The sequence below is a fragment of the Carcharodon carcharias genome, chromosome 11 (genome assembly GCF_017639515.1).
Source record: "Carcharodon carcharias isolate sCarCar2 chromosome 11, sCarCar2.pri, whole genome shotgun sequence".
Lineage (NCBI taxonomy): Eukaryota > Metazoa > Chordata > Chondrichthyes > Lamniformes > Lamnidae > Carcharodon > Carcharodon carcharias.
This window is the reverse complement of record NC_054477.1, coordinates 89243158-89267181: the sequence shown is the minus strand read 5'-3', so window position 1 is coordinate 89267181 and position 24024 is coordinate 89243158. Positions and strand designations below refer to the sequence as shown.

The 24024-nt window shown below is 45.4% G+C and overlaps 1 protein-coding gene across 1 annotated transcript in view; it reads right to left on the bottom strand.

Annotated features, from left to right (window-relative positions):
- The window catches only part of LOC121284091 (beta-1,4-galactosyltransferase 3-like), a 52634-nt gene extending 49731 nt beyond the window's left edge, over positions 1-2903 (bottom strand). Inside the window, exon 1 of the mRNA XM_041199158.1 lies at positions 2468-2903. Within this exon, the coding sequence (XP_041055092.1) occupies positions 2468-2717 (250 nt within the window). The 5' untranslated portion in view covers positions 2718-2903. The remainder of the gene's footprint in view (positions 1-2467) is intronic.
- Positions 2904-24024: the final 21121 nt, after the last annotated feature.

Sequence of the window (24024 nt, the reverse complement as noted above, 5' to 3'; positions counted from 1 at the left end):
ACAAACAGGTTTAACAAAACATGAAAATGCCTCAACCATATGTTTCCTTGGTTTCACACCCCTATTTCTCAGCTGCCACATCTCAGATCTATCAGGTTTGATTATTGTTGAACAGTCTATTCAGATTCAAAAACAAAAATAGCTGGAAAAACTCAGTCTATTCAGATTGTTCATCATAATAAGTTTCGCAACATCACCAGTTTGTGTTTTAACAATCAGTATGGTCAAAACTCAATATATCACATGACAAATTCAGGACAATGACTGAAAGCCACAATTTCAAGATTAAGTCATTGCTTTGCATAGTTTTTAAATTAAATCTTTGAGAATGGGTGAAATCAATACACTGTCCATAAGGCTACATCCCTCTCAGGAGATATATATACACAAAATTGAAAGACAATATTTTCATGCAATTTCACCTGTTGATGGCACTGCTACTGACATCAGAAGGGCTCTCCCAAATGTTAAATGACAGGCTTCTATAGCACCTCTCTAATAAAGAGCAAACTGACTTGCATTTATAGAGCATCCTTCACAAGCTCAGAATGTCCCAAAGTGCTTCAAAGACAAGTATTTTTGATTTGCAGCTGCTGTCCTGGAGGAGAGAAACAAAGTAGCCAAACTGCATACAGTAAGGTCCTACAGCAACGTAAGTGACCAGATACAAAAGCAAAAAATTGCTGGAAAAACTCAGCAGGTCTGACAGCATCTGTGTGACTCTTCTTCAGAACTAAAGAGAAGTAAAAATGTGGTGAAATATATACTGTTTTTTTTTGGGGGGGGGGGGGGGGGGGGGGTGGGGAGAAAGACAGGTAAAGCTGAATAGAAGGCCAGCGATAGGTGGAGGCAAAGGAGAGATTGCAAAAGATGTCATAAACAAAAGGTCGAAGGGGTGTTGTTGGTGGTGATACTGGCTAAAGGAGGTGCTAATGGTGACATTAAGAGTAGAAAGCAGGATGAGCAAGTGACAGATGGCCCTAGTGGGGGTGGGGTGGGGGAGGAGACAGTGTGGGAGAAAAGATCAAAATCGGCTAAAAGGTGGGGATAAAACAATGAATGGAAATAAATTTTAAAAATAATAATAGAAATAGGTGGGAATTAAATATTTGAAAAAAAGGGTATAAAAAAGGGGAGGGTGGAGGAGAGAGTTCATGATCTGAAGTTGTTGAACTCAATGTTAAGTCCAGAAGGCTGTAAAGTGCCTAATTGGAAGATGAGCTTCACTGGATCAATGCAGCAGGCCAAGGATGGACATGTGGGCATGAGAGCAGGGTGTTGTGTTGAAATGGCAAGCGACAGGAAGGTCTGGCTCATGCTTGCGGACAGACCGAAGGTGTTCCACAAAGCGGTCACCCAGTCTGCGTTTGGCCTCTCCAGTGTAGAGGAGACCGCATTGGGAGCAGTGAATACAGTAGACCAAATTGAGGGAAGTGCAAGTGAAGTGCTGCTTCACTTGAAAGGAGTGTAAGTGACCAGATAATCTGTTTTAGTGGCATTAGGTGAGAGTAAATAAATGCTTTAGGGTAGCAGGGTCATTTGAGACTCAGGGAATGGTTAGTGAGTGCCCTTTGCAAGTCACCCCAGGTCCAGGTAAGGGCCGCAATGTTCAGAGTTATGAACCACAGCTAACAGCAGAAACCAGTGAATTTTCACTGGTGATGGCAGAAAAGCTAGAACCTCGAGGGGCAATGGTTGCTTACAGGTGGAGGATCCTTCCTTTAAACACAAGGAAGGCAACAGGAAACTCTCATCCTTTTCCCTAGTCATAATGCTCAATGAAAGTGAGAATGGAAACTCCCACAAGTAACTGAAGAGGAAAGCGCATGACTATGGGGCATGGGGAAATGATCAAAGAACCTGCCCTCAGGCAAGTTACTACTACAAATAAATATTGGCCTTGGGCATAAAGAGAACTCACCAGCTTTAAGCGTCTTACACTCACCCAACAGGACTTACAATGTTCCATTTAAAAGATTGACATCTCCAACAATACAACACTCCTTCAGTGAACCAAGTGCCAGTCCAGATTAGATTGGACTAAAACTCAAATTAACCCAGTTTGTTTTGCTGCTATGGTCTCCCATTTCCCTCAAAGGAAGTTATCTTCTCAGTAATACAGGCGCTAACATTTTGGGCATTATTTTTACCGAAGTACAGGAAGTAAAATCATCTTATCCCGTTGACTGAACTTTCCTGATCCCTGCCCCACTCGAGGTTGACATTCTCCTCCCCACCATAGGGCTACTCCGGCTGAGGGCGCTGAACCCCCTCAGCCGGGACCGACAGGAGGACTACCCTGCCGAGTGTGAAGCCACCAGAGCACGAATAGTTTAAAACTGGAGGAGCAGAGAGCTTTTTCCATTGTTGAGGAAATGTTCCACCCCCTCTCTCCTTCCTGAGAAACGCTCTCAGGCGAGCGGGCGCCAGGTAAGCCAGCGGCTGCTGCACCCGAGTTTACTCTTACCGAGCAGCGGCGACTCGTCCGGACAGCTGCTTAAAGTTTGTCGGTCTGGGCTCGGGGTGACCAGACTGAGGTTGGTGTAAACATCGTGAGTTTTAGAATAATCCCAGTCACCGACGCGGTCTTCTTCATACAGGGAGCTGGTGAAGGAGCCGGACAGGCTGCGGCGGTACAGGAACAGCACGAAAGCCAACTGGAGGAAAGCCACCAGGAGCAGAGTACAGGGCCGGTTCGGGGAGCACAAGCGGCTCATCCTCCCCACCGCTTCCAGTAAAGACACGCTGCGAACAGGAGCCACAACCTGAGCCAGCTTACTGCTCAGCTTCACAGCGACAACACATCCCGGCGGCCACCTACTTCACGACCGAGAGCAGTGGACAAGTGACTCGGGGGAGCACAAACATAACAACCACAACCGTCCGCTCCTTCACATCCTTTTTTCCGCACTGGCCCCAGGGGCGGTTACCACAGCGCGAACCACGCCCCAACCGCGCGAGCCGCTACCCGGCCCGCGCGCCCCGCCCCCGCCGCGGGAGCCACTCACCCACTTCCCCACACAGTCCGGCTGCGCGCGGACCGCTCCTCCTCCCCTAGTCGCGCGAGAGCCCCAGAGCGCGAGCAACTTACCCGCCGCACGAGAAACTCTTTGCCTTTCCCCCGCCCCATGGTCCGCGAGCGAACCCACGGCCCCAGAAGCTGTTCCCACAGCACGAAACCTGCTCATGGGCACTGCCGTTACTGATATGCACGTGAGTGTTCAGCATTCAAACGCGTGTGTGCGTGGGCTGCTCTGAAGGGATGAATCATTGAAAGGGTTAAAGCACAGAAGGAGGCCGGTCGGGCCGTCATGTCTGTGCTGGCCCTCTAAAGGAGCTAAATTAAAAATTGAGTTCAGTCGAAAGGTCACAGAATTGAAGCATTAACTCTTTCTCTCGCTCTACAGATGCAGACAGCAGTTGAGTATTCCCAGCATTATCTGTTGTTATTTCAAATTTCCAGCACCTGCAGTATTCTACTTTTGTTTTAGGGCTGAGTCAATGGTGCAGATGGAAGGAAGGTACAAGGATTATCCTTGTCCTATTATCACATTCTGCTTTATAATCTTAATGCCACCATCAGCACGTCCTTTAGCCCTTACCACTACTTAATTACACCCCTTTGTCCTTTTGTTCATGACATCTTTGTCAATCTCTCCTTTGCCCCCCACCTATTGCTGGCCTTCTATCCAGCTTCACCTGCTCCACCGCCCCCCCCCCCCCCCGTATAAATTTCATCACACTTTTACTTCCCTTTAGCTCTGAAGAAGAGTCACATGAACTTGAAACGTTAGCTCTGTTTTTCTTTCCACAGATTATGTTCGACCTGCTGAATGTTTCCAGCATTTTCTGTTTTTGTTAGAGTGACTGGGATTGGCAGTAAGGAGTTGTCAAGACCTAGAATGCCTGTAGCTATAATCATAGAATGATTACAACAGAGAAGGAGGCTATTTGCTCATCATGTGCTGCTAGCTCTCTGGAAGAGCAATTTAGATAGTCCCATCCCCACTATGCCTGCATTTTTTTTCTTCAAGTGCTTAGCCAATGATAACACTTATCCAATGATTCTGCCTTTGGGTGACTTTTAGATTCCCTTTTATGGTAGCTGCTAGTCTTTTCTCACACTATTTGCTTCTTTTATATCCTTTTACATTTGCCCTCTGAACTTTCTATACTTAAACATAGAAACTAGGAGCAGGAGTAGGCCATTCGGCCTGTCGAGCCTGCTCCGCCATTCAATATGATCATGGCTGATCGTCCATCTCAACACCATATTCCCGCTATTTCTTGATGCACCTAATATCCAAAAATTGATCATTTTCATTCTTGAATATACTCAGTGACCCAGCCTCTACAGCCTTCTGTGGTAGAGAATTCCACAGGTTAACCACCCTCTGAGTGAAGAAATTTCTCCTCATCTCAGTCCTAAATGGCTTGCCCGTATCCTGAGACTGTGGCCCTGGTTCTGGACTCCCCAACCAGGGAAAACTTCCTCTCTGCATCTAGTCTATCTAGCCCTGTTAGAATTTTATGCATTTCAATCAGATCACCTCTCATTCTTCTAAACTCTAGTGAATACAGACCCAGTCAAACCAATCTCTCCTCATAGGACAGTCCTGCCATCCCTGGTATCAGCTTAGTGAACCTTTGCTGCACTCCCTCTATGACAAGTATATCCTTTCTTAGGTAGGGAGACGAAAACTGCATGCAATACTCCATGTATGGTCTCATCAATGCCCTGTAAGACATCCTTGTGAACTCGGATCCTCTTGCAATGAAGGCCAACATACTATTTGCCTTCCTAATTGCTTGTTACACCTGTTTACTTGCCTGTTTACTTTAATTGACTAGTGTACAAGGACACCCAAGTTCTGGTATGATAGCCAAGTGGTTATGGTACTGGGTTTGTAACCCCAAGATCAAGAGTTCAAATCTCACAATGGCAAACTATGAAACAATGTAACTTCATCTGAAACAGATGGAAACAGGTTTGTACTCGAAAGAGTTACAACAACACAACACTCCTTTAAAGCTTGGCCTAAATAGCCAAGTGGTTATGGTACTGGGTTTGTAACCCCAAGATCAAGAGTTCAAATCTCACAATGGCAAACTATGAAACAATGTAACTTCATCTGAAACAGATGGAAACAGGTTTACTCAAAAAGAGTATCAAGAGTTCAAATCTCACAATGGCAAAACCATGAAACAATGTAACTTCATCTGAAACAGATGGAAACGGGTTTGTACTCGAAAGAGTTACAGGATGATGGTACCTTTAGGCTTGGCCTAAATAGCCAAGTGGTTATGGTACTGGGTTTGTAACCCCAAGATCAAGAGTTCAAATCTCACAATGGCAAACTATGAAACAATGTAACTTCCACAGCCTTTGGAGGTGAGAGTATCAGAATCTAAGCTTGGCCTAAATAGCCAAGTGGTTATGGTACTGGGTTTGTAACCCTAAGATCAAGAGTTCAAATCTCACAATGGCAAACTATGAAACAATGTAATCAAGAGTTCAAATCTCACAATGGCAAACTGTGAAACATGTAACTTCATCTGAAACAGATGGAAACAGGTTTGTACTCGAAAGAGTATCAAGAGTTCAAATCTCACAATGGCAAACTATGGAACAATGTGACTTCATCTGAAACAGATGGAAACAGGTTTGTACTCGAAAGAGTATCAAGAGTTCAAATCTCACAATGGCAAACTATGGCTTGGCCTAAATAGCCCAGTGGTTATGGTACTGGGTTTGGAACCCCAAGATCAAGAGTTCAAATCTCACAATGGCTAACCATGAAACAATGTAACTTCATCTGAAACAGATGGAAACGGGCTTGTACTCGAAAGAGTTACATTGGAACAGTGACTATACTTCAAACTGCTTATTTGGCTGATTTAAAAGATTTAAAAGATTATCAAGAGTTCAAATCTCACCATGGCAAACTATGAAACAATGTACAAAAACAGAATTACCTGGAAAAACTCAGCAGGTCTGGCAGCATCGGCGGAGAAGAAAAGAGTTGATGTTTCGAGTCCTCATGACCCTTAGACAGAACTTGAGTTCGAGTCCAAGAAAGAGTTGAAATATAAGCTGGTTTAAGGTGTGTGTGTGGGGGGCGGAGAGAGAGAGAAGTGGAGGGGGTTGGTGTGGTTGTAGGGACAATCAAGCAGTGATAGAAGCAGATCATCAAAAGATGTCAACAACAATAATACAAAAGAACACATAGGTGTTAAAGTTAAAGTTGGTGATATTATCTAAACGAATGTGCTAATTAAGAATGGATGGTAGGGCACTCAAGGTATAGCTCTAGTGGGGGTGGGGAGAGCATAAAAGATGTCACCAACTTTAACTTTAACACCTATGTGTTCTTTTGTATTATTGTTGTTGACATCTTTTGATGATCTGCTTCTATCACTGCTTGATTGTCCCTACAACCACACCAACCCCCTCCACTTCTCTCTCTCTCTCTCTCTCCGCCCCCCACACACACACCTTAAACCAGCTTATATTTCAACTCTTTCTTGGACTCGAACTCAAGTTCTGTTGAAGGGTCATGAGGACTCGAAACGTCAACTCTTTTCTTCTCCGCCGATGCTGCCAGACCTGCTGAGTTTTTCCAGGTAATTCTGTTTTTGTTTTTGTTTTGGATTTCCAGCATGCGCAGTTTATTTTGTTTTTATCTATGAAACAATGTAACTTCATCTGAATAGGAACAGATGGAAACGTGTTTGTACTCAAAAGAGTTACAAGGACACCCAGATCCCTTTGTACATCCACATTTCCCAATATATCACCATTTAAATAATGCTCTACCTTTGTTTTTCACACCGAAGTGTATAACTTCACATTTATCCATGTTATACTGCATCTGCCATGTGTTTGCTCACACACACAACTTGTCTAAATCACCCTGAAGCCTCCTTGCATCCTCCTCACAACCCCGCCCAGTTTTGTGTCATCAGCAAACTTGGGAATATTGTATTTGGTTCTTTCATCCAAGTCATTTATATATATATATGAGTAGCTGGGGCCCAGCAGTACACCACTGGTCACCGCCTGCCACCCGGAAAAAGACCCATTCATTCCCACTCTCTCTTTCCGCTCTGTCAACCAATTCTCAATCCATGCCACTATATTACCCGATCGCATGTGCTTTAGTTTTGCCCACCAGCCTCTTATGTGGGACCTTATCAAAAGCCTTCTTGAAATCCAAATACACCACATCCACTGGTTCTTCCTTATCTATTCTATTAGTTACATCCTCAAAAAACTCCAATAGATTAGTTAAGCATGATTTCCCTTTCATAAATTCATGCTGACTTTGTCTAATCCCGTTAATGCTTTCCAAGTGTTCTGTTACCACATCTTTTATAATTGACTCTAGCATTTTCCCTGCTACTGATGTTGGGCTAACTGGTCTGTAATTCTTTGTTTTTTTTTTCTCTCCCTCCTTTTTTAAATATTGGAGTTACATTTGCCACCCTCTAATCTGTAGGAACTGCTCCAGAGTCTATAGAATTGTGGAAGATGACCCATTAATTTCTAGCACCATTTTTTTACTAATTTTCTTCAATTCCTCCCTCTCACAAGACCCTTGGTTCCCTAACATTTCTGGAAAATTATTTGTGTTCTTTTTTGTGAAGCAGAGCCAAAATATGTGTTCAATTCTTTTGCCATTTCTTTGTTCCCCATTATAATTCCCCTGTTTCTAACTGTAAGGGACCTACATTTGTCTTTGCTAATCTTTTTCTCTTCACATATTTATAGAAAATTTTACAGTCAATTTTTATGTTCCCTGCAAGTTTCCTCTCATACTCCATTTTCTCCTTCTTGATCAATCTTTTTGCCCATTTTTTGCTGAATTCAAAACTGCTCCCAATCCTCAGGTTTGCCGTTTTTACTGGCAATTTTATAGGTCCCCTCTAATACTAATTTCTTTTGCAAGATATTGTTGAGCCACCTTTTCTGTTCTATTTTTGCACCAGACAGGAATGAATAATTGTTGTAATTCATGCAACGTTCCTTAAATATTAGCCATTGCCTATCAACCATCAACCCTTCTAGTAAGGTTCCCCAATCCATCATTGCCAACTCATGCCTCATAACCTCGTAGTTCCCTTTATTTAGATTCAGGACCCTAGTTTCGGATTCAACTTCTTCATTCTCCACCCTAATGAACAATTCTATCATTTTATGGTTGTTCTTCCCCAAGGGACCTCGCACAACAAAATTGTTAATTAATCCTTTCTCATTGCACAATACCAGTCTAGGCTAGCCTGCTCTCTAGTTAGTTCCTCAACGTATTGGTCTAAATAGCCATCACGTGCACTCTCCAGGAAACCCTCCTCCACAGTATTATTGCTAGTTTGGCTTGTCCAATCTATATGTAGATTAAAGTCACCCATGATTACACTTGTACCTTTATTGCATGCATCTCTAATTTCCTGTTTAATGCCTTGCCTTACATCTCCATTACTGTTTGGGGGCCTATAGACAACTCCCACCAATGTTTTCTGCCCATTGGTGTTTCCAAACAAATTCCGCATCATGATTTTCCAAGCCAATATCTTTCCTCACTATTACATTGATTTCCTCCTTTATTAACAATGCTACCCCACCTCCTTTCCCTATTTGTCTGTCCTTCCTAAATATTGAATACCCCTGGATGTTCAGTTCCCACCTTGGTCACTCTGCACCCAAGTCTCCATAATTGCAACTATATCATAACTGTTTATATCTATTTGCGCTGTTAATTCATCTACCTTATTGTGAGTGCTCTGTGCATAAAGATATGATGCCTTTAGACTTGTGTTTTTAACCTTGTTCGTCATCTTAGCTTTATTTTGAACTATGATCCCAATTGTTTCTCGCCCTTTTTTTTGCCTTCCACTTTTCCTTCTTACTTTTCTGTCTTTCATTCCGATCCTTGTTTCCCCTCCTCTGCCTCCCTGCTCATGTTCCTATCCCCCTGCCATTCTAGTTTAAATCTCCCTGACCACACTAGCAAACAACCAACCAACCACCCCCCCCCAACCACCACCACCACCACCACCACCACCCACCACCACCGAGGACATTGGTCCCAGTCCTGCCCAGATGCAACCTGTCCTGTTTGTACTGGTCCCATCTTCCCCAGAACCAGTCCCAATGTCCCAGGAATCTGAATCCCTCCCGCTACACCATTTCTTCAGCCACGTGTTCATCTGATATGTCCTATTGTTTCTCGCTAGCATGTGGCACTGGTAGTAATCCTGAGATTACTACCTTAGCCTGATTCTCACTTGTACTATCAAGCTGACATCTGTTATATGCATCCTTTTTCTGCTTCATCTTATTTCACTATCTCTTTCATCATCCAGAGGGCTCTGGCTTTGTTTGCCCTACCTTGTCCCCTTGTGGAAATGTACCTCAACTATGGATGAAGCATCTGCTCTTTGAAGGCAGCCAATTGTCCCATTATAGTTCTGCCTGCCAATCTTTGGTTTCAATTTACCCAACAGATCTGTTCTCACCCCACTGAAATTGACCCTCCTCCATTTAAGGATATTTACTCTCAATTGCTCTTTGTCCTTTTCCATTGTTAATCCAAACCATATGATGCTATAATTAAAGTTCTCTGTGTTAGGGGGAAATTAAAAATGCTAAAAGAGAACACTAAGAATTTACTGAAGAACACTTCAAATCTCCAAGCAGCCATGGATGTTAAACCTATTCACAGCTGAGGGTAAGCAGATGGACATTGCACACAAAGGAGCTTTGAGTTTGTGTGATTTACACAGTTTCAAGAGATGAGCTAATGTCCAGTCACAGGCAGAACTATTCAAATGGTGCAACAACGCAGTGAAGCCTTAAGAGCTGGACTGGAGATAAAACATAACATAAAGTTAGTTTAGATACACTCCTCTTTCAGATAGGGACACGGCAGATGGTTTAGCTTAGATATGGGAGGACATACAAAGACAAGAGAGGTCTTTGATGAAACACAAACAGCCTTGAATTCTGAGAACCAAAGTCTTTGCGCACATGTTTTAATTTTGATTGGATAATATAATTATGTATACACCCTTTAGAATAATTGGTTAGCAAAATCACATGTTTATGTACACAATAGGATAGTTTTAACATGGTACCTATATGAAGGTTACTGATTGGATATATTCAAATGTATTGTGATAAGAAAAAGTACAAAAGTAATGAAATGTAATCAATCAGGGAGCTGGGTCTTCATTCTTAGGAATGACTGCAGCTCCCTTGCATATGCTTGAATAAAACCGGTAAAGGAAGCCTGAGTCTCTCTGGTCGCTATGTGGTTGGGGATTATAGTTTCTCCTCTTCAACTGGCCTATGTGGTAGTTGCAGGATGGGAGGGAATACCCTCTTCACCTAAATGTTCTTTCACTGACACTTGATCCATTTGGCCCACCTCATTCCCCAGAACCAGATTCAGCAATAACTCCTTCCTGTTGGGCCAAAAGTGTATCCATAAAGAAAATTCTCACAAACAGACTTCAGAAACTCTTGCCCCTCTCTGCCATTTCCACTTTACATTATTACTATCTGTTATGATCCTTGGCCAGACCTAGTTCAGGACCAATAACGTTTTGTTTGAAGAAGCTAAGGTTTGAGATTCAAGATGCTTATTAAGTGAGTAAAGCCTAAAGATTCCATGGGTTTTGAACAAAGAAAGAAAATAAACTTTACTATGCAAGTTCAGAAAGATAAAACAATTTACGAAATCTATCATACTCAAAACATTCAGGATAAGTATGAGGTACATGAATTAACAGGCAAACTGTTATCAAACACACTACACTACACAATAAATGACAGATGCAACTAAAAGAAATTCCGTGGATTCCTCAACAACCGAACCAGGTGTTTGTCACATTGTGAGCTAACCAATCTCACTGAAACTTCATCTTTCTCTTGAGAGTTTCCAATCTCCACACTTGAAGATTTCACCTTGGAATTCTCTCCAAAAGTCCCTCCCACTTGGATGGCTTTAACAACCCACCTTACAGGGTTTCAATCTCGCCTTCCGAGATTCCTTTCCCCTGGAATTCCAAGTACATCTTACTAGCACAATTTCAGATCCTCCGCCATAACAAACAAAATACCGCTGCTCCAAAGGGGTACCTTTGTCCCAGCGGCCCGCAGCACGGAGTTACCAATCTTTGGCTGCCTTCTTGGATTTTCACAGCTTTTCTCCTGCCCATTTCAATTAAAGTCTACTCTCTGCAGCTCTTTCTTTAATTTGGAGCCTATTTCTCTGCTCCTTTCTTTAAATTCATCTTTTGTCCCTTACCAAAGACTTTCTTTTGGGACCCCCACCATCCCCCTCCTTAGTTTGGGACTGCTCCATGTCCCCCTCCTGTGCCCCACTCCCTGGGACATTCACTCGACAATTGCACTCTGTTCCAGGTCACCTGAACTGCCCTTTCATGCCGTTCTTCTTTCTTTCTTCAGTGCATGTGCACAGGGCTGATCTTCGGCCGAAAAATACCTGGACTGCACATGTGCAGCCAGTACCTTGCTGGTGCATGCGCTAAAGGCCTGAGGATCATCATGAATCAGTTCCCAGAGGCAGAGAGTGGGCACTCTCCTTGGAGGATGGAGTTAGATACAGCCACGCTCAGATGGGTGCAGATGCAGGGCCTTGAGAGTCACACAGGAGATGGTTCTACCTCAACCAGCAGTGTGAGATATGTACTCATATGTTGGCATTCCCAGAGGCCATGTGGAGTCCTGCGCTCCAAATGGTAGAGTCCATTCAGCTCATGTACACCACCATGGCTGAGGGCTATGAGCTCCTACACTGAGAGGGAGGCCAGCCTCATGGAGAGCCATAAACACCTTCACCTCCAGGACTCCAGGATGCCTTGGCTCTTCATATCATCACCAAAACTTCATGGATGGATTCCACTGGAGAACGGATATCGACTGAATAGATAGCTACTCTAGGTGGATGCAGGAACAGTGCACTGATGCAACGCTCTGTAACATTAACTGTTCACTGGTGTGGATGGCACAAAGAAACATGGGGTGAATGCCAGTTGCAACCCACAGGTGATCCCCTCCAATGATCCAGAGAGCCATCCAGAGGTTGAGGTAACCAGTGATGAAGATGAGAGTGCCACTCCTCATGGCATGCCATCAACGTTATCAATTTCCTTGGCCCCCTCTAACTGAGGGATCATACATTCAGCAGCACCTAGTGATAGAGGCTGTCCCTGCTTTGACTTTGGTGAAACAACCTCTGGTTGTGCCCCCACTGGCAGCTCCATAAGAAAGACGGCAAACACAAACATTTCAGCCTCAAGCAGACATGCTCAAGCAAGCTGCTCACACCTCTCTGAGGTCACAAGTGGAGAACCGCCTAGATGTGGCCAAGAGTGAAGGCCACTGCATTGGTCAGAGCACTGAATGGTTCACTCAGGTTTATTTCACTGAAAATGTGGAGCCACGATCTCAGGCATGTGAGCTTCCATACATTTAATGGCATGACTGCAAAAGAGGGAAGTGGTGAAGGGAAGCTTTGGTCTTTGAATGGGGACACTGAGACCACTGGACAGTTGTGAACCAGCAATCGGCAGTAAGAGTGGATCATTCAATGTTGTGTCTTCAATGGAAGTTTTCTCTCAATCAGAGCAAAATCAGTTTCAGAGCATGCAGTCCTGCTGATTGAATAGCACTGACGTAAAAAGTACCTGGTTCAGATGTGCCCTGATGTTCATGTCATCCTGATGAGATCTTTGACTCCTGCCAGCCCAAGCTACCTCCGTGCTCAGCCTGGCCATGTCTCTGCTCTGAATCTTCCTCCTGCTCTGATGATGAACTGTGTTAATCTGGTGCTTCACCATTTTCAAGGTCCACACCTCTCTGGAAGGCCATATTATCGCGAGTGCAGCAGACCGCCACAGTGACCAAGAGCCTTGCAGGAGTGTACTTCAGAACACCACTGAACAGTCCAGGCACCAGATTTGCATCTTCGGAGCCAAATGGCCTGCTAGATGGTGCAAGCAGATGGCTTTGTTTGTAAGGCCTCTGTCCACCTTGGGTCATGTAGAAGACTGAGTAGCCATTGCTTCAACAGATATCCCTTGGCCCCCTAGAATTGATCCATGACATTTTGATGATGACATGAAGTGCAGTGGCTTCCTAGACTGCTGGAGGTGAAGACATCATGGCAGCTGCCAGCACAACCATGTGTAAGACTCTTGTTGTGGTCACATACCAGCTGAACATTTAGAGAGTGGAAGCCCTTCCTGTTCCTACAGGCCAGTCAGTTTAACCTCAGTGGTGGTGAAACGATATTTCAGGACAAAATTAGCAGTCATCTGGGCAAATGTGGGTTAATTGAGTAAAACCAACACAGATTTGTTTAGGGGAAATCATGGTTAATTAACTTACCTGAGTTTTTTGATGAGGTGACAGACAGGATAGATGAAGGCAATGCAGTTGCTGTGTATATGGACTTCCAAAAGGCACTTAATAATGCTGCACAAGACTTCTAAGCAAAGTTAGAGCTCATGGGATAAACCTCAACTGTCAACATTCTGGGGGTTGCCATTGACCAGAATCTGAACTGGACTAGCCATATAAATACTGTTGGTACAAGAGCTGGTCAAAGGCTAGGAATCTTGCGGCAAGTAACTCATCTTCTGACTCCCCAAAGCCCTGTCCACCATCTACAAGGAACAGGTCAGGAGTGTGATGGAATACTCTTCCCTTGCCTGGATGAGTGCAGCTCCAACAACACTCAAGAAGCTTGACATCATCCAGGACAAAGCAGCTCGCTAGATTAGCAGTCCATCCACAAACATTCACTCCCTCCACCACTGACGCGCAGTGGCAGCAGTGTGTACCATTTACAAGATGGACTGCAGGAACTCATCAGGCTCCTTAGATAGCACATTCCAAACACATGACCACTACCATCTAGAAGAACACCACCAGCTGGAAGTTCGCCTCCAAGCTGCTCATCATCCTGACTTGGAAATATATCACAGTTCCTTAACTGTCACTGGGTCAAAATCCTGAAACTCCCTCCCTAACAGCACCGTGGGTTACCTACATCACATGGACTGCAACAGTTCAAGAAGGCAGTTCACCACCACCTTCTCAAAGGCAATTAGAGATAGGCAATAAATGTTGGCCTAGCAAGAGATGCCCACATCTCATGAATGAATTAAAAAAGGAAGGTTAGCAACATGGATACTAAATTGGCTGAGTGACAGGAAATGGAGAAGCAGTTTATGGATGTCTTTCAGACTGGAGGAAGCTTTATAGTAGAGTTTCCCAGGGATCAGTACTAGACCACTGCTCTTCTTGATATGTATTGATGACCTAGTCTTTGGTGTGCAGGGCACAATTTCAAAATTTGCAGATGACACAAAATGTGGAGGTATTGTGAACTGTGAGGAGAATAATGTTAAGCTTCAAAAGCACATAGACAGGCTGGTACAGTGGGTGGACAGGTGGCAGATTAAATATAATACAGAAAAGTGTGAAGTGATTCATTTTGGTAAAAAGAACAGGGAGAGGCAATGTTAAACAAAGGGTACAATTCTAAAGGGGGTGCAGGAACAGAGGGATCTTGGGTACATGTGCACAAATCATTGAAGGTGCAAGGTAGATTGAGAGAGCTATTAATAATGCATAAAGGAACCTGGACTTTAGAAAAAGCGGCATAGGGTATAAAAACAAGGAAGTTAAGATAAATGGGACTTAGCTGGACTATTGTATCCTGTTTTGAACACACTTTAGGAAGGATGTGAAGACATCAGGGAGGGTGCAGAAAAGATGAATGAAAATGGTTCCAGGACTGAGGAACTTCAGTTATCTGGTGTTATGATCCCAGCTGATGTTCCATGCTTCACATGCACATAGTAAATAGTTACATAACTTTAGCTGACTCCTTGGATCTTCTGGCTTCTCGCAAGCCTATTTTACTTCATGTCTGTGTTCTGCAGCTTTCTCATTTTAATTTGGACCCTTCTCTTCTGCTCCTTACTTCAAATTCACTGAACAAGACCTTGTTTTGATTCCTGTTCTTCTCCCTCGAATTCACTGTCTTCCTGGGGCTTTTCTCCTGTTCCACTCCCTGATTTGGGGATTTTCATTTCATTCTTTGGAACCTGCTTCCTGCAGTTCTCTCTACTGTTTCCAGTTTCTCCTGGCACCTGCTTCTAAATTAACTAAAACTACCATCTCTGTGGGCCGTCCTGTTGCTAGGCTACAGCATAGTTTTTTTCTACTTCAAGAGTCATAAAACCTCAATAGAATGCAGGTGCACAAACAAACCCCTTAGAGTTGCAGGCATCTGTTTAAAATGAAACTAAAACTCAGGTTCCCTTAACACACAAATACAGAAATATAAATTAAACTTAAAGCTATAGCTTATTCCTAACACCCACAAGTACAAATACAACTTACTTAAAACCGTTCCTAGTTCTGAACCAGAATTCTAGTATTCAAAATCATGAGGGGTCCAGATGGTATAGATAGGCAGGAGCTGCATGCATTGGTGGAAGGATCAAGACCAAGGACACCAATTTAAGGTGATTGACAAAAGAAGCAATGGTGACATGAGGAAAACATTTTCACGCAGTGAGTGATTAAAGCCTGTAATGCAATGTTGCTGATTGCATTCAATCAAAGCTTTCAAAAGAGATTTGGATCATTATACAAGGAGGAAAAAAAATTGCAGGGCTACAGGGAAAAAGCAGGGTGAGTGGCACTAGGTGAATTGCTCTTTCAGAGAACCAGCACAGACATGATGAGCTTAATGGCCTCTTTCTGTGCTGTAACCATTCTTTGATTCTATGAATCTCACTGGCTGCTCACTCTGTGCCTTGATGGCTATATGGGTGCAATTGATAATGGCTTCCACTGGTTGGAATCCAGACAAATCCCATCGTGCTTTTCGCGAGAGGCTTCACCTGTTTGAAATTTGATGTGCTGGCCAGCAGTCACAAAAAGGGTATCAATGACCTCCGATTTAGCAATGGTATGCTGCTACTTGCAAGACACCTCCAAGGTCCAATGTTAATCCTTGGAACGAGCCAGAGGTGAAGAAGTTCAAGACCATAGTGACTGGCATGGCATGACGAGCAGTACTGCAAAACCTGTGATCTTCTTCAGTGGGGGTACAAATATTAACTACCATCTGCCTAGATATGTGGGGCACCAATACTCCAACATATTCAAATTCAGGTAGCTGCTTCTTCAGCAGTACAATCAATCATGCAGGTATGGCTTTCATTGCCTTCTTGCCCCTAGCTTCTCTCCTCAGCCCTCCTGATGCCTTAGGCTCTGCATCCACTCCTGAGGATGTTGTTCCTCATTGTTACTTGGCCCTATCTCCAATTATCTTAATCCCATGTCCAACTGCTGCCTTACTTGCCATCAGCTGCACTCACAATGCTTACTGACCTCCCTCTGATGGCCTGCAATCCCTGAAGGGTCACAAATCCTTCCAGTGACAGAGCGTACACAGCCCACATGATGGCTGGCAGTGTTAATTTTTGCACTCACCTGCCTCTTTACTCATTCCCATATCAGGTGAGAATTCTACCCACTTTTCAGATCTTAACCTGAAATGTTAACTCTGTATCTCCCTCCACAGATGCGGCCAGACATGCTGAGCATTTCTAACGTTTTCAGCTTTTACCTCAGATTTCCAACATCTGAGGCAAGATTTTCTGGTCATTACGGCCCGCCCAGCGTGAAACACAACTCCGCACTGGCTGGGAAGGACCAAGTGGGGAGCGAGGGCATGTCAGCCGTTGGGAACCCAGTGGCCGGTTTAAAAGTGGCCCAGCCAGCCCCTGGACGGCTGCCTTGGAGAACGTGCCCTGAACCGACATTATGGACTCGAGTGCAGCTGGAGATGGCAGGCAGGAGGGCAGGTCGGGTGGGCACTCAGCCCCCCGCTTCTCTGATGAATGCCTTGCCTTCCTCCTGGAGGAGGTGGCTGCCAGGAGGGACACCCTTGTCCTCAAGGATGGAAGGAGGAAGCCACTGCACCTCACTAAAAGGGCATGGGAGGAGGTGGCAGCGCTAATCAGCACGTGTGACGTGGTGCGGCGCTCCTGGGTCCAGTGCCAGAAGTGTTTCCACGACCTACTATGTTCAGAAAGGGTGAGTATCATGTTGACATCGGTCAGTGTGCAGATGTGTTAAGGTTGGGTGGACTTCAGGGGTGCTAGAGTCTGAGTGCCAGCTATCAATCACACCAGAGCTGGCCAAGGGGGTGAGCCCTGGCTGCTTGGACTGAGTGCCTTGTGGCTCAAGGGCCACGACTTGGATATGCCCTGCAAGGTGCTCATCAGCTAGGGTTGGCCAGGCTGCAATGGTGCTGCAGGGTAGAGAGCGGACTAATCAATGCTACTCTGTTGTTTCAGGAGAAGATGGCCCACAATAATATAGAAAGGTCACAGACCGGCGGAGGTCTCTCTTGCCTCTTAGTCCTCTCGAAATATGAGCAAGATGCCCTGGAACTCGAGAGCCAGGACACCTCACTCAATCGGGCATGGAGAGGCAAGGTTGCCAGACGAAGGTAAGAGGGCAGTGCATAGAGGTGAGAATTTCAACTTGTGCAACCATTCTAGTGTAGTCTCTTCATCGATGTGAGCCTTGAACCTGGAGTCCCCATTGATCATTGGAAGATGACGGCACCATGTTGCAGATCTCCATTGTCTCATTAGGATGCCTGGCAAGCACATTGACGGTCTGATGACTTTAACTAATGACATGTCCTTCTCTCTTTTAGGTTCACCAGCAGGGCCACCCTTTACGCTAGAGGACCACCAGGTGTCACTTTCACCTGTGTTACACCCGCTCTCTGAAGCAGGTACCAGCGTAGATACCAGCAACTCGGTGGGCATTAGAGTGGTAGCTAGTATCTCAGTGCACATTGGTGGTGGCACTTCACAATCGCTTGAGGTGCAGGCGGAGGCAGAGAGTGCTGGGGAGCAGGACAATGCTTAGTAAAAGGCTGTTAATACTCTGAAGTGGTCCATTAGGCAGCAGGTGTTGGCTATCCAGCAAGATGTGCGGCAAGATCTGGCAGAGATCCATGAGGGTCTGTGTTCCATGGTCTCCATGATGGAGGCGTCCACACGGAGTGTGAGTACTGCGTTGACCATCATGGCCGAGCGCGCACTGCCTCCTCCATTGACAGAATCGCGTCTCTCATGGAGAGGCAGCTCCAGGGACAGAATGAGGAGTTCCTGGGGTTGCACTTGCACCTGCAAGCTCTCACACAGGCACTGACCTCAGGTCATCTGTGTCAGTGTGGGAGATGAATGAGGTATCCAGAATCCCAGCTAGGTGCCTGTCTATCAATGGTGTGTAAAGAGGTCTAAAGCAACCTTACATTGGCGCATGAGCTGCCTGTCATCTCTTCGGGCTCCTCTTAGGAGCGCTCTGGATGACAGCAGCAGCTCCTTCATCTCTCTGCCAGTGACCGTGGCATCTGATGAGGCTGCAGTGACTGGGGAGATGCCAGCCGTGGCACTGGTGGCTCCCTCCCAGGTGGGGCCAGCACAGGCTCCACTGGCCGGAGGACAACTGCCAAGGTCATCAAGGCCAACAAGACAGCAGAGTCAGCAGGCTCTTTCCAAGGCTGGTGCCAGCTGGTGGGGTGGGGGGAGCGGCTCCTAGACATAGCACTCACAGAGTTAAAGGTACAAGAAGGACAGGTCACAGGTGATTTTATGTTCATTTTTGTTTACCTTATGTATACTGGTCTGATGTTGAAAGCAGAAACATTTCTGTTATGATTATTGAACTGTCACAATGAGGTAAATTGTGTTTTTGTCGTCATGGCCTGAGTATGCTTCACTTTTTTATTTCATTGGTGCGGGGAATGCCAGTATGTAATGCTGGATGCAGGTGGCTCTGAACTTTATTGCTCAGGCACTGAGTGTTCTTTGGGTTCAAATGCAAATGTCCTTTCAGACATCCATGATGGAGGCGGCAGCCCTGGCATGCATTTGAAGCTGATCTTTGGTAGTTTAGCTGAAGAAGTGTTGGATCAAGGCATTCCTGGTGTCCCTGCTTCCCTGCAGGTTTCTGAGGTCTGACTCCACACCCTCAGTGTTCCCCTCACCGTGCTCCTCTTCAGACTCACTACTGGGCTCTTCATCTGTGGCTTGTCAAGATCCCCCCTTGCCAGTAACAGATTGTGAAGAGTGCAACCATGATCAGTGACACCTGCTCTGGGGGGTATTGTAGTGCTATGCCTGAATGGCCCAGGCATCAGAAGCGCACTTTGAGAAGACCTATCTACCACTGCCCTTGTGGAGGCATGATTCATTTTGTAATGCTCCTCTGCCTCTGTTCTAGGGTGGCAGAGAGGCGTCATGAGCTACTCTTCAAAGGATAGCCCTTGTCGCCCAGCAGCCATCTATCCAGTCAGGCTGGAGCACTGAAGAGCCTTGGCACCTGGGAGTGTCTCAAGATGCAAGCATCATGGGAACTGCCAGGGTACCTTGCACAGACTTGCAGAATCTGCATCCTGTGGTCACACTATCTGCATATTCATGGAGTGGAATCCCTGCCTGTTGACAAAGGCACCCGGTTGACCCACTGGCGCCTTGATGGCCACATATGTGCAGTCAATTGCACCCTGGACGTGGGGGAACCCAGCAATCGCTGAAAAGTCTCTGGCTCACTCAACCTGACTGGCCTCCTTCACACAGTAAAGAGTAAAGGTCAGTACCAGCCTGAACAGAACTTTTGTCACCAGCTTGATGCAGCTGTGGACAGCTAATTGGGACACTCCACAAAGATCCCTCACTGACCCCTGGAAAGAGCCGGAAGCATAGAAATTGAGGGCCACTGTGACCTTCAGAGCCACTGGCATAGGGTGCCCACCCAAACTGTTGGGGTTGATCTCAGACCCAATCATCTGGCGAATGGAGGTCACAGTCTCCCTTGAGAGGCGGAGCCTCCTTCGGCCTTGCGCCTCAGCCATATTGAGGTAGCTGCATCGCTGCCTGTAAACCCTGGCAGCAAGATAGTGGTGTATTCTGTGGCGCCTTCTGCCTTGGACTACTTGCTGGCCCTGCACCCCTTGGGCCTTCACCTCTCCTCCCACAGGTCCCCCTCCTCCGCACAACCTGGAAGCTGCATAGGGACACCTGCCTTCCTCTCCATTCTGCCCCTCTCTTCCTCCTGAGAGGGCGTGCCTCCACAGTCCCCATTTCCAGGATGACAGAAGGCTGTCTGATAGCTGGAATGGTCCACGCAGTCTGAATCCTCTGGGGGCCTGGCATACAGCAATGGGTCCTGAAATCTGAAATGACGCCTGGAAATGTTAAGAAAGAAGCCCAAACAGAGATGAAGCTGCCAAGTACCAATAAGCAGCCAGCAGCAAACTAACTCTAAAACTCCTCACCACTCCTGTTGCTGACCCTTTTTATCCCACCCTTGGATGAGGTTTGCGTAAATGTCGGCTGGAACCTGCCCGTTTCACCCTTGCGATGAGCAGAAAATTGCACAGGCAAGGGAACATCACAGTCAATTGGACTGTTAAGGGCCTTAAGTGGCTGCTTAATTAATGACGGGTGCTGCTTCAGCACCTGCGCATGCCCGCCAAACGAAATATCGAGCAACTGCACAATGACGTCGGGGCACTTGCCCTACATCATCGCGTGCAATTTTACACCCAATCAGGTCGAGTGCACGTCCGCCCAAAGGACGTAAAATTCTGCCCCTGCAGTATTTTGCTTTTGAAATACATGTATGACTGTGTTAAGGTAGAAGCTAAAATAAAGATAAACAAACTAAAAAAGGTTTTTTGATGTTTTTAAAAGTATATGGAAGTTTTAATCATCGTGGAGAAATTTGACATTCCACAAATATATATTTAGCTTTTCAGGGTCAATGACGGTGGTTAGCAATAATTATGAAGCTAGTAAACTGTTAAAGAATAAAATGTAATCCTTTCAAAGATTTTTATGAAAAGGCTAACAGCATTTCAGTGGATGTTTTTTTTAAATTCATGATTGAATGGGAGCTTGCAATCTCTGGCAAACTTTGAAGCCCACCACATGGAGAAGAGTAAATTCAGTGGCAACAGCTTTTGATTTTCTGTGTTATTCTGCACGTGTCAGAAGTCCCAAAGTTGCTATCAGTTTCAGAGGAGTAATGATGATGAACGCTGACAGTGTTTGAAATGGCAGCTGAAGGCAAAGCCCCACCAATAGTGGAATGATTAAAATGCTCAAGAGGGCAGAATTGGAGGAACGCAGATTTCATGGAGGGCTGTAGGGCTAGAGGAGGTTACAAAGATAACGACAACTGAGGCCATGGAGGAATTTGAAAACAAAGATGAGAATTCTAAAATCAAGGTGCTGCTTAACTGGGAGCTAACGTAGGTCAGAGACTACAGGAGTGAAGGTTGAATGGGATACTGGCAACAGAGATTTTGATGACAACAACTATATAGAGGAAAGCATATAGGAGACCAGCAAGGAGTGCATTTAAATAGCCAAGTCTGGAGATAACAAAGGCATGGATGAGGGTCTAAGCAGTAGATGAGCTGAGGCAGAGGCAGAGTCAGGCACTGTATGGAGCCTGAAGTAGGTGGTCTTATTGATAGTGTGGATATGCGCTTTTGAGGCTCATCTTGAGGTCAAATAGGACAGCAATGTTGTGTATAGAATTGAGGCATTTCTGGATGGGGAGCCAATACAAGTCAGCAAGCAAAGAGGTGATGTGAAACTGGGCCGATGCAAGTTAGAATGCAAGCAGCAGAGTTTTAGGAAGTTTAAATTAATGGAAGGTGGGAGGCAGGTCACAGGAGCATTGCAAAAGTCAATTCTGGGGTAATATAGATATAAGTAAGTATTTCAGCAACAAACGGGCTTAGGTAGGGAGGGATATGGGCATTGTTATGGAGTGGCCTTGGTGAGCATTGGTTGTAAAGTCAACTCAGGGTCTATTAGGACACTAAGGTTGCAAACAGTCTGGTTCAGCCTCAGGGAAAGGGATGGAATTGTAAGTCATGGAACTATGTTTTTTGTGGGTACTTAAGACAATGGCTTCAGTCTTAACCCAATTGTTAATTGGACGAAATTTCTGCTCATCAAATAATGGGTGTTGTGCAAGAAGCGTGGCAAATCTTAGACAATGGAAGGATTGAGAGAGATGGTAGAATGTATAGTTTTCTTTGGTCAGCATACTTATGGAATCTGACAGTTTTCAAATAGAGACAGAACCAAAATCCATCTGGTTTAAACATTGCAGTGAAATATATTGCTGGCGGTGAGCATGGAGGTGAGAAGGGCATATATTTAGGAGGGATGGTGACATACCCCAAACCCGGCCGCCTTCCCACATCCGCCCAAATTAAGTTCCAGGCGGGAAGACCCATGGTCGACCTTCCTGCCCTGGTGCCAAGTAGGGCCCTTAAGTTGCTAATTAAAGACACTTAAGGGCTCATCCCGCCACTGCTGAGATTAACCTAGCTGTCGGTGTGCCTGTCACCTTGCAGTGTGCGTGACAGCTGCTACCCTGCTAGTCACCTCCGGGAGGAGCTCGGGGGGTGCGTGGAGAGGGGCTTCCTTCGACCAAAGGCACTCAATGCCTGCTCAAGCGACTGTACATGGAGGGGTGCTGATATTGAACCCCTGCCCTTGCTTCCAAACTTCCTGCATCACTCTCCCCACAAACCCCCACCCCACATCACTTACCTTTATCCTGGGTCGCTCCATGATCCTGGGACTCCAAAGCGTGTTCTTCTGGCAGCAGACATGGCCTCCTCTGTAGCGCTGCTGAGTGCAAGAACTGCCTGCTGCTGGCCTTGCCACAGATCTTCCAAAAAAGAGGCAGTGTGGATCCCTCACCAGCTCTCCAGACGTCAGGCGAGACCCTCAGTTCTTCAACAATATTCCACCCTATATCTTCAAAGAGCAGCATGTAAATGAGAAGTAGGAGGGGCCAAGAATGGATGTCTGGGGGACTCCAGAGGTAATGGTGTGAAATTGGGAAGAGAAGTCATTACAGAAAATTGTCTAGCTGCAACTGGATAGATAAGAATGGAGCCAGACAAGGACGGTCCTACTCAGCTGGATAATTGAGGAGGGGTGATGGAGGAAGATGGTGTGGTCAAGCATGTCAAAAATTGCAGACAATTCAAGAAATATGAGGAGGGTTAATGGATCTTGATCACAGTCACATTGGTGACTTTGATAAGGGCTGTTTCAGTACTGTGGCAGGGAAGGTTCTTTTTAAAGTTGTAGGAATGATGAATATTTATTTGAGAGTGACATCACATTCAGGGGCTTTGAAGGGGGAAAAGCAGTTGGAGATGAGACTTTATCTAAGTTAATAGTGTTATTTGAATGGAATACATTGTCAATGCAAGCTATAAACACTGATCCAAAATAGAAGGACCAAACTTTTCTGCATTCTGCCGTGTACCAAAGGGATTCTTAGTATGCGGTTTTAATGCATTTCAAACTTAATTGATTAAAATAATCTTAAGTCAGTTCTAGTTTGTCAAGTGTCTACAGAATCACAATGCTGAAATACAGTTTATTTTGCCTTTATAATGTAACAGTTCCAACAATGTTTTAGCAAAAATATTGCAATGTTTTTGCAATACTGACCTTCAGAGTTATCGAAGATGGCCTTTAATCACCATGTATTGCTGTTACTATAAAGCAACTTTGGATTCAGTGGGTGACCAGGATGCCGTTTGTGTCTTGTCTAGCTCTACACATTCCACAACATGGTTCTGACCCACCTTTAATACCATTGGACCCTAGATTGGTTTCATCTGCCCAGTATGTCGGAATCATTCTTTGCATGCCAGCGTAAACAAATCCCAAAGTCACTGAGGGCAGAAGATCCAGCAGCTCCTCTCACTTGGTTTGGCCCACCCAACAATTTACCGGGCTGTGGCTGCTGTCACATGCTAACAACTACATGGCAACGCAGGTGAGAACTGGATGAAGGTGAGGACTAATACAGGATGAGTGACTCCAAAGAATGCAGTGAGCCCACTT